Source organism: Chenopodium album, chromosome 2 (assembly GCF_948465745.1).
Source record: "Chenopodium album chromosome 2, dcCheAlbu1.1, whole genome shotgun sequence".
NCBI lineage: Eukaryota > Viridiplantae > Streptophyta > Magnoliopsida > Caryophyllales > Amaranthaceae > Chenopodium > Chenopodium album.
The window spans coordinates 36,596,447-36,609,967 of NC_137835.1; the positions used below are offsets into that span (position 1 = coordinate 36,596,447).

At 36.2% G+C, this 13,521-nt stretch overlaps 1 protein-coding gene across 1 annotated transcript; it reads left to right on the forward strand.

The window, feature by feature from the left end:
• The first annotated feature begins 8,258 nt into the window (after positions 1-8,258).
• Positions 8,259-12,213, forward strand: LOC145598161 (reticulon-like protein B12). The gene is made up of 4 exons (XM_081654478.1): positions 8,259-8,621; positions 8,752-8,932; positions 11,597-11,808; positions 11,952-12,213. The coding sequence occupies exons 1-4, from the start codon at positions 8,552-8,554 to the stop codon at positions 12,110-12,112; spliced, it is 624 nt and encodes a 207-aa protein (XP_081510604.1). The 5' UTR covers positions 8,259-8,551; the 3' UTR covers positions 12,113-12,213.
• Positions 12,214-13,521: the final 1,308 nt, after the last annotated feature.

Here is a 13,521-nt window from a genome sequence, read left to right on the forward strand (position 1 = left end):
ACCAGATCTATAAAGATAAAGAAATGTCAACAAATGCCAATATAGATCTAGAGCTAACTTTAAAAAAGAAATAAAGTGTACCTTTACAACTTTCCAAAAGCTAGAAAGTGCGATGTCTCCCTCGAAGGGGCTATGATGACTAGCAAGTCGCAGTCCGACTAGGAAGTCTGCGTAGGCCAAGCTTGCCCAATCATACGACCGAGTAGTACGAAGGTGTCAAAGAGCAGGCAGGTAGTAGAGTAGCACTCAACTACCTCTGTCGGGTGAAAAGGTCCCTGACAACACGATAAGAGAAAAAATGCGCATCCTCTGCTCTGGGTGGTCGCATTGTCCTGAAAGGTCGTCGCAAGTGTGGTCCGGCGAATGCATCTAGTGCTAAGCTGCATTGGAACAGCCTCAGCACGAGCCCGAATAGTGATAGGGCCCAATAGCTCCAGTACCTCTGGAGAAAAGACGGCGATCTCCCGTCGAAAGGAAGCGGGACCGAAGTGAACTCCAATCCCGTAATGAGACTGAAGTCAGTAGGGGCAATAATCATCTCACCTCAAGGAAAATGGAAGGTGTTGGTGGTGTCCTAAAAGCATTCCACCAAAGCTCGGACTACGTAGTGGCTTTGTCCGAAAAAAGTACATAGCCTGAGTGGCTCTCAGCAAAGGAGTCAAGCCACATGACTCCCTCAGGAGGCGCAGACCGTTATGGTCACGGAAGTATGTATCTTACAAAGAGTCGATGGTCGTGTTGCCAGAACCATGGCTACAGACCCTCCTACTGTGAATCCCTCGTCGGACGCGCTTTGAAATGTGGAACTCAAGCGCGAAATATAGAGTGCGCTCGTCCCACTCTGGAAACCCCCCTAGAGAAGAAGAGGTCCCTACACCGCCGTCAACGGGATCGTTCTTCCGATGAGCCTCTCGAGAACGAGAACCCGAACGAGATTTCAATACTTATTTCAAGTACTCCGAATCTGTTGATTATGGGTGATATAAATCAATTAGAATATTATAGTGACAAATTAGGGGGGTCATCTTTGATAAGGGGGTTGGATGTATTTTTGGATTGGAGATTCCAAACTAATCTTTTAGAAGTTCCATTTACGGGGCTAAGATACACTTGGTCAAACAAAAGATTGGGATTGGATTTGATCATGGAACGATTGGATTGGGCATATTCTTCTTCGCAATGGTTTAATGATTTTCCGGATGGGAGAGTCACTCATGAACCTATTACGATGTCGGATCATGCAGCAATAATTTATGATTCGGACAATAGGTTATCAAAATCTAATAGGCCGTACCAAATTGAGACTTGGTGCTTGGTCTTCCCGGAGATTAAGACTTTTATTGGTGAAGCTTGGGGTGTTCAATGTTCGGGGTCAGTCATGTACAAATTTCAACAGCGGTCGAAGTGGCTACGGGACAGGATCAAAAGATGGTGTTTGGATAATAAGAAAGTCTGGGGTATAAACTGGAGGAGGTACTCTACTGAACTTCATGACCAAGGGGTGGAATAACTACTCTGGAGCAAGGTCATAGCTATATTACTGCGATTAATGAGACTATCAGTAAGAGTGGTTTGGAGTTTAAATATTAGCAACAAAGAATGAAGGACAGGTGGATCAAGGAAGGTGATATGTCTTCCAAAATGATGTATGGTAGAGTGAAGCAACACAAACAACGGAGGGAGATTGTTACCTTAAGGAAGGAGGATGAAGTTTAGGTTCATGGTCAGAAGAATTTAGAACAACTCATTCGGGATACTTTGAGGGAGGTATATAATCCACCGATGGTTTCTGTTGACATTATGATTGATAAGGTTGATTTGGTGCTAAGGGATTTGGATCTACCTTCTATTGCACCGGAGGATGCATCTTTATTAATACGACCGTTCTCGCACCAATAGATATGGAAAGCGATGTTCTCTATTCACAATTTAAAGGCGCCAGGACAGGATGGCTATATAGTAGAATTTTTTCACCGGCACTGGGAGGTGGTGGGCAGCTCGGTTGTGGAGTCGATACAGTCCTTTTTCTCTACAGGGCATCTTTTAAAGGAATTTAATGCCTCCCTTCTTGTTATGATTCCAAAAGTTGATTGCCCGGAACTGCCAACATAGTTTCGAACGATTAGTTTATGCAATACTACCTAAAAATGCATATCTAAATGTATGGTTAATAGAATGAAAACATTTTTGCCTGGTCTAATTTCAAAATATCAGCATGCTTTTGTGCCAGGTAGATATATAGAGGATAATGTGATGCTGAGCCATGAGTTATTTCATCTGGTTAATACTAGTAATGGAGATTCTACCAAAGCTGTGATAAAGTTGGATATGTCTAAAGCTTATGATCGTGTGAACTGGACTTTCCTCTTGAGGGTTCTTATGGCATATGGTTTCCCGGGGGTTTGGATACAATGGGTTTCAGAATGTATCTCAACTGTCTCATACAAGATCCTTATTAATGGTCAGGTCTCGGAGATGTTCAAGCCAGATTGTGGTTTGCAGCAAGGGGATCCACTCTCACCATATCTTTTCTTATTCTGCATGGATATTTTATCACGAATGTTTTAAGTGGCGGAAGATATTAACCTGATTAAAGGGCTTCGGGTTACCCGTCGATCGCCTTCTATTTCACATTTGTTTTTTACTGATGATGCAATGGTTTTCTTTCATGCAACTCTGGAGTCTTGCAAAAATGTGGTGGATATCCTCGAGAGCTTCGGGGACATCTCGGGGCAACAGCTCAACTTGAGTAAATCCTTTGTCAAATTTAGCAAGCTAGCTCGAATGGAATAAGTGGAGGGTCTTAAGGCAGTGTTGAACATTGGTCAAGTACAGGTACTGGATAGACATTTGGGTGCTCCAATTGACTTTACGACAAGGAAAATGGACACTTTCAAGTACTTGGTGGACAAGGTTGCTGCTAGAATACTCTCTTGGGCAGCTCTCAACTTGTCACAATCGGTAAAATTAATCTTGATTAACAGTGTTCTCATTAGCATTTCTTCTCATGTGATGAAAGGTTTCAAGTTTCCAATCTCGATTACAAATAGAATTGACTCTTTGATTGCTAGGTTTTTATGGGGTTCGAGGGTAGAAAAGGGAATGCATTAGGTAAAAAGGGAGATTATTCAATGACCGAAAGGAATGGGAGGCCTAGGCATAAGGTCTATGGTCTGTTTGAATGATGCTCTTTTGTTTAAACAGGTGACCCGGATGCATTGTCACCCCCAGCTGTTGGTGGCTCGCTCTCTTGATCCTATTCATGAGTGTCCTCTATGTGTAGGAGGTGCTAGATCGTATCTTCGTGGTAATGCTTCTTGGGGTAGACAGGGTCTTTTTAATATGGAAAATAAATGGTCGGAGGGTATCATTGGAAGATAGGCAATGGTGAATGGGTGAAAGTTGCAAATATGAGATGGGTGCAAGGCTCAACTCCTATTTTTAAATCGAGCCATCTGCTACGGGGGGTTGGTTCGGGGAAAGTGAAAGACTTGATTTCCCTAGAAACAAGATCTTGGAACGCTGCTATCATCAGGGAAAGGTTAGAATGGAGTACTGCCCAGGAAATTTTAGAAATGGAGCTGCCTGCGAACGAGGAAGAGGATGTGCTTTATTGGGGGGGGGGGCATCCGCTTGGAATCTACACTGTTAAGACGGGTTATGCCTTTCTAATGAACAACTTTCTGCAACAGGATGTTTTCTCCGACACTAATTTTTTCAGGATATTATGGAAGCTCAATATTCCACCAAAGTGGAGTTGTTTCTCTGGAAGCTAGTCATGAATGGGTTGGCTGTCAAGTTCAACCTAGTCAAAAAAGGGATAGATATACATGTTTATTGTGATTCTTGTGGTATGGCAGAGGAAGACCAACAACATCTTTTTAGGATGTGCTCTTTTGCGAGGTATGCTTGGGCAGACTGTTCTTTGAATATCTCGTCTGAAATTGATTAATCTACTCCTTTTGGACATTGGAATTAGAATTATATCCTGCTTTTTCATAGCGAGGATGGAAAAAGAAGTGAACGAGTAGGGACCTTTATAGGGGTCCTTTGGAGTCTCTTGTTGACTAGAAATGGGAGGATCTTCAGTAATCAGGGAGGATATCTCACAGATTTGTTTAGAAACTACAATATGGCGATGCAGCAATTATCTGTTTGGCAAAGAGTGGGTGAGGGTTGGGGTCAATGGCAAGGTAAGTGTCGATAGTGGCGCACCGCCAGGTTTTGAAAGGGTGAACATTGGTTGCAAAAGGGAAGATATTAATCACCCAACAGATGCTAGATTGGAGGTAACTATAATGGCTTATGGCTCCTGGAAAAAGCGAAATAGGATGGTGGGTACAGGATGGGCATATTCAGAAGACCAAATAACCTATATGGAAGGGGGTGGAACCTATGGAAAAGCCCACTCTTCTCTACATGCGGAAGTTATGGCATGTGTAGCTGCGCTAAAGTGGGCAGAAGTGAAAGGATACTAGAAAATTCTTTTGTTCACCGACTCGTTGGCCCTTATCCATTTAATCCAACATCCTAAACGATGGGAAATGAGGCTCATGTGGACGACGCAAGAGCTGCTACATGTGGGACGACAGTTTACAACTTGCATCATTTGGAAAGTTTAAAGAGAACAGGTTGCTAAGGCTCATGACATTGCGAATAGTTGTAGGGTCAATTTACATAGCTTTAATGTTTAGTTTTGTTTATTTTTGTTGTTGTCAAAAAAAAAAAATCTTTCTCTCTCTCTTTTCTTTTTCTAAACCTTCCTTCTTTCAAATTCCTCACTCATTAGTCCTAAAAACACCTAGCCAAGTTTGAAGTTGCCTTCTCCCTAGACGTGAAAGGTTTGATATATCTCAGGGTTTGGTCCCAAATCTCTATTATTATTCCTTAATTTAATTGTTTTGTTTATACTTTTCCTTGAACTTATTAACGTGTGTATTTTGTTATTAGAAAGAGGTACGAGGCATCGAAGTAAGTACTTTAATTGTTTTATTGATCTTTTGATATAGAAATCATGCTTAGATTATTTTATTGATTCTTAGTATCATGTTAGGATGCATTTATTACTTCCTAGTACCATGTTTAGGGTTAAATAATATTTCTAATATCATGTACGTTTCTATGATGCTTCCTATTTTTTCCTTCTATCAAGTTAGTATCATGTTAGGGCTAAAACTTTGATTTTTATTGTTTAGTGACATGCTAGGGTTTGTTATTAATCTTGTTAGTATCATGCCTAGGATCTTGCTAATAATATTATGCTTTAAAATTATTATTTTAATTATGATTGTTATTATAATTATTGTAATTATTATGATTATGATTGTTATTATGTTGCTTGATTTATATTATTTATTGTAATTGCTTGATCACGCCTTTTATGCATGTTTAAAGGGAATTTGTACTTGTAATCACGCTTAATAAGATAATTAATAGTCTTATTTAGGCTAATATGATTATAATTCAAGTGATCGCCAAAATAGTTTTGTTTGTGCATTAATATTCAACTAACATAGATAAACAACTTTAGGGTTAATCTATTGATTGCATGTTAGTCAGAAAGCGCACATGAATACGAGAAGAATAAAGTAGAGGCCTATTTTTAGGGCAAGTTCAATCTCTTTTAGGTTTGATTTGTACCTTCATCCCCGAACTTCCAGTCATGGTTCCAGACCTACTAGAGTTAACGATCTCCTGGATCGTTAAGGGGTGTAACCTTCAGCCTATGAACGGTTTACAAGTTCCTAAAACTTGTTGGCAACTCTTTTACTCTAGCTTCCTTCCCTTTGCACGCCACCATGTTTAAGTGTATGATCACAGTGGGGCTCAAGTGTGAGATGGCTTGAAATATTCATTACAGTGTGTGACAACCTATCACCGTGACTATCACACTTTTGTGTGCGGAAACAATACTATTACTACCTCCATTTTTCATTATAAATTATAAGAAATTGAGGTAGTATTCAACTCCTTCTATTTTGTAACTAAGGTAAAACATTTAACTTACAATTTGTTTTATAATAATTTCAATACTTTCTAATTTGATAAAAGTCTACTACTATTTCATTATTTTTTTTTCCCCACTAACTTCATTTACCTAAATGTTTTATTATTTCTCTCCTACCAAGTACTAACCCAACGTAATAGTACTACTAATTCAGATTACTAGTTTTGTAATTATTTTCTCCTACTAAAAACTAATTATAACTAGAATAATTATAATTTATATTATAATATTTACCCTATATATTTCTAAAAACTTTGTACAAAATCTACTATTGTAATAATTACATAACAGAGAGAGTGCCATTTAATTCATTAGTTATAAAATAAATAAATATGGAGCAAGTAAATTTCAAGTACTCCTTCCGTGTTTTTTTAGTGTTAGGTCCCGTTCTCTTCACCTTATTTTTGCTGAACTAAAATTATTTTTACTGAAACAAAATTATATTTGATGAACTTAAATTATTTTTACTGAACTTAAATTAATATTACTGAACTGAAATTACTTTTGCTGAACAGAAATTATTTTTTTTATTGATTTTCTATTATAAATCTTCTTTAAGAAAACTGAATTTTACTACACTGAACCTATTTTTACTGAACTAAAATTATTTTTACTGAACTGAAATTAATTTTACTGAATTGAACTTATTTTTACTGAAATGAAATTATTTTTACTTAATATTTTTTTTTAAAGGTGAAGAGAACAGGGTCTTACAATTTGATCGACACATGATTTTAGGCAATTTAATGCCTTAATTTAAATAAGGAGTAAGTGGGGTAGTTGGAAGATTAAAATTGTAAAAGAAAGATAGTGGGGTTAATATTTTATTAAAAAGTAATGAATGTGAGAGGAAAAAAAAAGTGGTAATGAACTTGGGTGGTGACTATGAGAGGAGAGAGATGTAATATTTTAATACTCCCTTTGTCTCAATTTGTTAAATCCATATACTATTTTGGGTGTTTCAAAAAGATCTACCCATATTGAATGTATTCCACTTTTAACTTAGTTTTTATTTCTTATTTTATACATATTAAGGGCATGTTCACATTTACTTAATTTCAGTTTAGTTCAGTTTAGCTCCAATCAATTTAGTTCAATTCAGTTCAGCTCCAATCAGTTCAGTTCTGTTCAGCTCCTAATTTCCCTTTTTTATAAAATATTCAGTTCAATTCAGCTCCAATCAGTTCAGTTTAGTTCAGCTCCAATCAGTTCAGTTCAGTTTAGTTCAGTTTAGTAAATGTGAACATGCCCTAAATTTAGATTGGTTTAGTTAATTGATTATGAATTGATGACATGACTCTAAGTAAAGAAATTATTCCCTTGAATTATGCAATTATGTTTGATGGTTTCCTAAAAAAATCCAAACAATTTAAATAAGGCAAAACTATTTATGAATTGTTTTTTACTTTAATGTTAGATTCCAAATATTCTTACTTTCTAATTTTATTTGATTGATTCCATATGGGATTTTCTCATTGAAACGGACGGAGTTTAGTTTTTTACCAAAAAAAAGTGTAATACTTATTAAAACACGTCGGGATTTAATAAGTACTCCCTCCGTTTTTAAATACTTGCTCCATCTCTATTTTTTGCACTATTCATTTTTCCTAGTTTGACAAATGTTTGAGATTTATACATAAGAAAAAGAATAGTATTGTGGGTACTTGTTGGAATCATCTCAATGAATAGATTATTAATTTACAATTGTTAGAATTTATACTTAGTGGTAATTAAATATATTAGTGATCAAAGATTAACATCGGCATGCGTGTCCAAGAGAAATGGAGCAAGTATTAAAAAAAGGAGGGTACTAAGGGTCTGTTCTCATTGACTGAACTCAGCTGAACTAAACTAAACTGAAATGAACTGAACTGATCTGAACTGAGCTGAGCTGAGGTGAACTGAATTGAAGTGAGCTGAGCTGAACTGAGCTGAACTGAACTGAATATTTTATTAGAGAATGAAATTAGGAGTTGAACTGAACTGAACAAAGCTGAACTGAACTGAACTAAATTAAACTTAGCTGAACTGAACTGAACTAAATTACACTTAGCTGAACTGAACTGAATTGAATTTCAACGTAAGAGAATAAACCTAACATTACCAAACTCTAATGTAGTGGCAACAGGCGTGCTGTTGATCCGCTTGGCGCTTGGTCATCCAAAGAGGGATAGGTGGGGACAAAAATCACCGGCATTAAGGATGACGCTATTTCCAGCTAATCTCTCAATTATACCCCGATAAAGTCTAACACTGGGCCTAACTAAAGTGTATGTACAATGTACCCTAACTCAACTGCTATTCTGCTAATTTCCCGATCTTCTCCTCTTTCTTCCATTTTTCAAGCTCACTTTTAGGCTGTAAATTTCATTTTTCTTTTTAGCATTCTTGCCCACCTACCAAATTTACATCAAATACTTTCTTCCCTGTTAGTTATATTCGATCACACAAAAAAACTTCAATCAATGAAATAATTTATACTGTCACTATTTACAAATTGATTCAAGTCTGAAATCCGCAAATTTAATTTCTTTAAATTTCATCATGGGATCATCTTCAGGTCGATTGTTTAATAGGCAGCGAACCATCCATGAATTCTTCGGAGGCGCGTTTGGTAACACTCAAATTCATTATTTTTTCTTGATATTTCAACTTATTTTGCATTTCATATTAAAATTTTTGTGTTTTTTTTTTTTTTTTGTGTTTTTTTTTATATATTTTTTTATATTTTTTATGCTAAGCAGTAGCTGATGTGGTGTTATGGAGGCAAAGAAACATTACAATGGGAATATTAATACTAACATTAATAATTTGGTTGGTATTTGAGGAATCTGGGTACACTCTGTTATCTCTTATTTCTAGTATTTTGCTGCTGTTGATCACCATCTTATTTGTATGGTCCAAAGCTGCATCACTTTTGAACAGGTAACCAATCAAGCTGCATCTAATTTTGCCTGATTTTTTATTTTTTTTTTATTTTGTTAATTGAAATGTTTGGTTGATTCAAGATTTATTGACTTCTCTCTGTTATGTGAGCAATAAATCCTATGAACCAAAATAGTAGAATCAAGAATGAGCTTGAAATAGCCTGGGTTAGGCGCTATCCTTTGAGAGAAAACGACCAACTGGTTGAATAAATAATGCGCTCCTCTACCAAGATACGACAACCCGTTGGACCGATTGTGTGCAGCAAAAGACCCCCGAACAAAATTATACCAGTATTGCTTGGTATTAATTTAAGTAGGAATCTAATTAAGTAACGGAGATGATATAGTTTTTCTGGTAAAGAATTTTGTGAGCTATCGTGGTTGGGTAAGTTGACAGATTCAAATGGTTGTTAAAGTCAATGAAAGAGTATGGTGTTTGACTGTCAAGATATAATTTTCGATTATTAAGATAATTATTCAAAATTTTCTGCTACCACTTGAATTTACCATGCTAAATAAGCTGAACCTGCTCTTCAATTATGTATCATGTGGATGTCATAGATTGATTGGGCGCGGTAGTTAGTGTTAGAGAACAATGTTTACAAAAAAAAAAAAAAAAAAAAAAAAAAAAAAAAAAAAAAACATATGGGGCTATAGTAGTATATTATATTTCAAATATTACAAAATTTCTAATAAAAAAACAAGTGGCGTAAAGATAAAATAATAGTAGAATGAAGAATGAGTTTGGAATAGCCTGGGTCGTAGCACGCTAGGCGTTATAGAGAAAACAGCCCACTGCAATGGTTGAATAAATTAATGCGCTCCTCTCTCAAGATACGACAACCCGTTGGATTGATTGTGTGCAGCAAAAGACCGCCGAACCAAATTACACCAATGCTCCGTAATAATTATATATTATTGCTTGATATTAATTTAAGAGGAATTTTGTGTACTGTTTTTTTTTTTCTCTTACTTTTTCACCGAAAACTATTTGCAAAATATATATATATATATATATATATATATATATATATATATATATATATATAAATACACGTTTAAAGAGGTTAAGGATTTTGCTAAAATCTTGAAGAGCTTGATCCTTAAAATTCTTCCACAACTCTCTATCATAAGTTACTGTTAAGTTGTTCCTTGATTATTGGAGAAAAAAACAACTTAAGCAAAGCAACAAAAAATAATCAAGGGTTAAGATAAAGGAGCATCCAAAGTTTATAAAAATAAATTTATCTTTAAATTTTAAATTAAAAAATAAAATGAAATTTATTTTCCAACAGTGAGAAATTGTGTTTTGTTCAAATAATCATTAATTTAGATAGGCCGTGTTTAGTGAAAACATAGCTGATCATGTTAGTTGATTGTGTTAAGTGATTTGACTAACTAATTATATTAGCTCATTGTATAAATATGTTTCCTAAGTAAATATGATTGGTTGTTATTTATCTTTAACTTGTAATTCTCTGTTTTTTATGCATAGTTATTTTCATTTTTCATTAAGATTCCAAAATAAATTAATAATCAAGTATACGATAATTTTTATTTTTCGCAATCCCAAAGTATATTGAATGCTGTTTTAATCATTTCAGTGTTTTAATGGAATTTTGCACTTTGTTAATAATTTTTATTGTCTCTTCTCCTGATTCCTAACAAACAAAATAAATGAGAATTAGAGAATTTAGTCTGGTAATTTAATTCATTGTTGCTACAAAGCAACCCAAGATCACTTTGTGGATGTTGAGATACTCATTATCAAGATTGGTTCGACTCAAACTCATTCATTAATCTTGTTGAGACTGAACTTAGCTTAAACTTGGGGTAGGCATAACATGTAGTTTGTTACCACCCCACTGTGATCACTTTAAGGGGGCGTTTGGTTTGAAAAATGGAAATGGAGTGGAAAGGAAACAAATAAGAGGGGGGAAAGGAATCATTTAGTTATTACCTTTTCATTTGTTTGGTTTAACCATAGAAAGGGTATTTGTTAAGAGGAGGAAAAGGGTATTTGTTACCCCAAGTTTTTGAGAGGTAACAAATAAGGGGTAATCATTACCCTTAGGTAATGGTAATTGTTAACATGCCTTCAAACCAAACACATGGTAACGGTATTGGTTTAATCGAATCCGTTTCCAATTCAAAAAATACACCAACCAAACGCCCCTAAGAATAGCCCTTAGAACTAAATTCTACTTGATTTAGTAAGTGCATGCCAAAGTGAACCAACTGTACAACAGTTTTCTACAAGTATATGTTATGGAGTGGGTTGACCCAAAGATAACAGTACTCGACTAATAGAATATAACTATAAAAGTACGTATTAGATTTCCTTGTTTCAGAAATAAGCACTTGTCCAGAAATATTGCTCCAAAAGTCATGAATGCTTCGGTGTTTGTTCAGTACACCATTTCAGAGGGGAAAAAAATAAATAAATAAAATTCAAATTTCATGATCATAATATCAAAATAAGTGCAAAATCTTTTGTACTGCAGGAATGTCCTCAGTCAACATATAGAGACTAGCTAGAACTAGTAACAGCTTCCCTTTTTATTCTTTCATTCTAATTTTGGGGGTTAAATTTCATGATGATATAAACTTGTTTAACACATTAACATATTTCTAACCCTATGCATTAGTTGACATCCAACAGACCTGCACCTCCTTTGCCTGATATGCATTTGAGAGAGGAAGTTGTATCTGAAATGGGAGAGCTTGCTCGCGACAATATTAATTCTTTGGTCTTAGTTTGTCGGAATGTTGCTCTTGGCAAAGATTCAAGGCTATTTCTCAGAGTTGCTGCCTGCCTGCTGATGATTTCTGTTTTTGGAGCCTTGACTGATATTGTCACACTGTGCTATATGTGTAAGTTACCATTATATTCGTTGCACTATTTTCTATCTTGGAGGTCCTAAATTTTCGAAGGAGGTGGTTTCTCTTGTTTTTGGACAGTAGGGTACACTGTTTGCATTTCCTATCCGTAATTACCTTTTCCATTGATTATGCAGCCCTTGCTATTCTTCTCACGATTCCTGCATTATATGAGAGGTACGATGACCAGATTGATAAATACATGATGAGTGCATACAGAAGCGTACAACGAATTCGTGTAAATTTTGACTATTGTATCACCATGATAACAAAGATGGACCTTGAAAAGTTTCAATGAGAATGACTTCAGATTCTTTCCGGTACATATAATTATTGTAAAAAAGATTGTGCTTTTGAACTCATCAATTTTGATATTTATTTTTTGGTTTACCGTATCAATTTTTATTTTTATTTGTTTTAATTGTTTACCTTTCATTTATTTTTGTTGGCAAAATTGCTTTTAATGATGTCATCTTTAGTTGGTTATGTATTAATAATCCCACTTTTTAATTATTATTATCTAAAAAGCACCAACCACCCCTTCCTCAACCACCACTCCGCCCCTCCCCTTCCCTAGTGTCACGGTCCGGGAGTTTGGACCCCGAAACGTGCGGCGCGCTCTAGCATTTTGGCGGCAAAAACGCTAGCCTTGAGCGGAAGAGGGGCTTGTGAGCACAAAGCAACACAATCGGGCAATTAAATCAAGGGAGCACTCACGTTTATTTGGGCGACGGAGTGCAGGTGATCGGGGCTTGTGACGGCCGATACTTTAAAGCAGGCACAAGTGGGTCCGAACCATGAGTTCTTAGTGCATCAAGTTGGGTTGGAGGGGAGCTATTATGCAAGTAAGACACAATATCTATAAAGGTCTAACAACAAACAAACATAAAAGCAAGGCAACACTTGGTTGAAGGCTTAAGATTTCATTAATCATTTACCCTCTAAAGAGCTTTAGTTTGATTACAAAGAGAATTCCTAGTGAACACTGAACGACAGTAACACAATAATGAGACCTCAAGCTAAGAAAACATAAACTAAACTCTAAGAAAGCATCTAAAGGGAATCTAATACATCAAAAGGAGTTGGATTCTAACATCTTTTTACTTAAGCCGTCGACGACCTCGTCAACTTATAACAGTTAAAAACAAAACTAGAAAATCATAAACTATCTTGAGTCTCTGCCGCGCCGTAGATGCGGCTGACTAATGGAATCTTTGTTGACTCTGGTGCTTGTCTCTGGGTGTCTCTGGGTGGTCGCTCTTTACTTCAAACCGGGTGTGTGATTTTGAGTTTGGCGGGTGTGTATCGTGGATGTTGCCGGCTCTCTGGGATTCATCTCCCGCCTTGTCTCTAGTGCGAACTTTGTTTCTTCGATGTTGCCTCTTTCTCTGGCTCCATCACTCGCATTGTTGATAGGTACCAAAATCCAGGTTCTGAAGTAGCCATTCTCATGGAGTGCATCCCGTAGTATGGATTGTTGTGTCTGCTGGTCTCTTTCTCCTCTAAGATCTCCTGCATGGATATAGATGGCAATCTCTTTTGGATCTTGTCAAGCTCTTCTTTATGCTCGCACTCCCACCATTTGTGTGGGTCTCGATAAAGAATGCAGTTCGGCGGCTTGGTATTTTCCTAGGACGCGCTAGCCTTAGAGTTTTCGGAGTTATGGAAGGCGGTTGATGTAGATCTCTGCACATCACCTCCTCCACT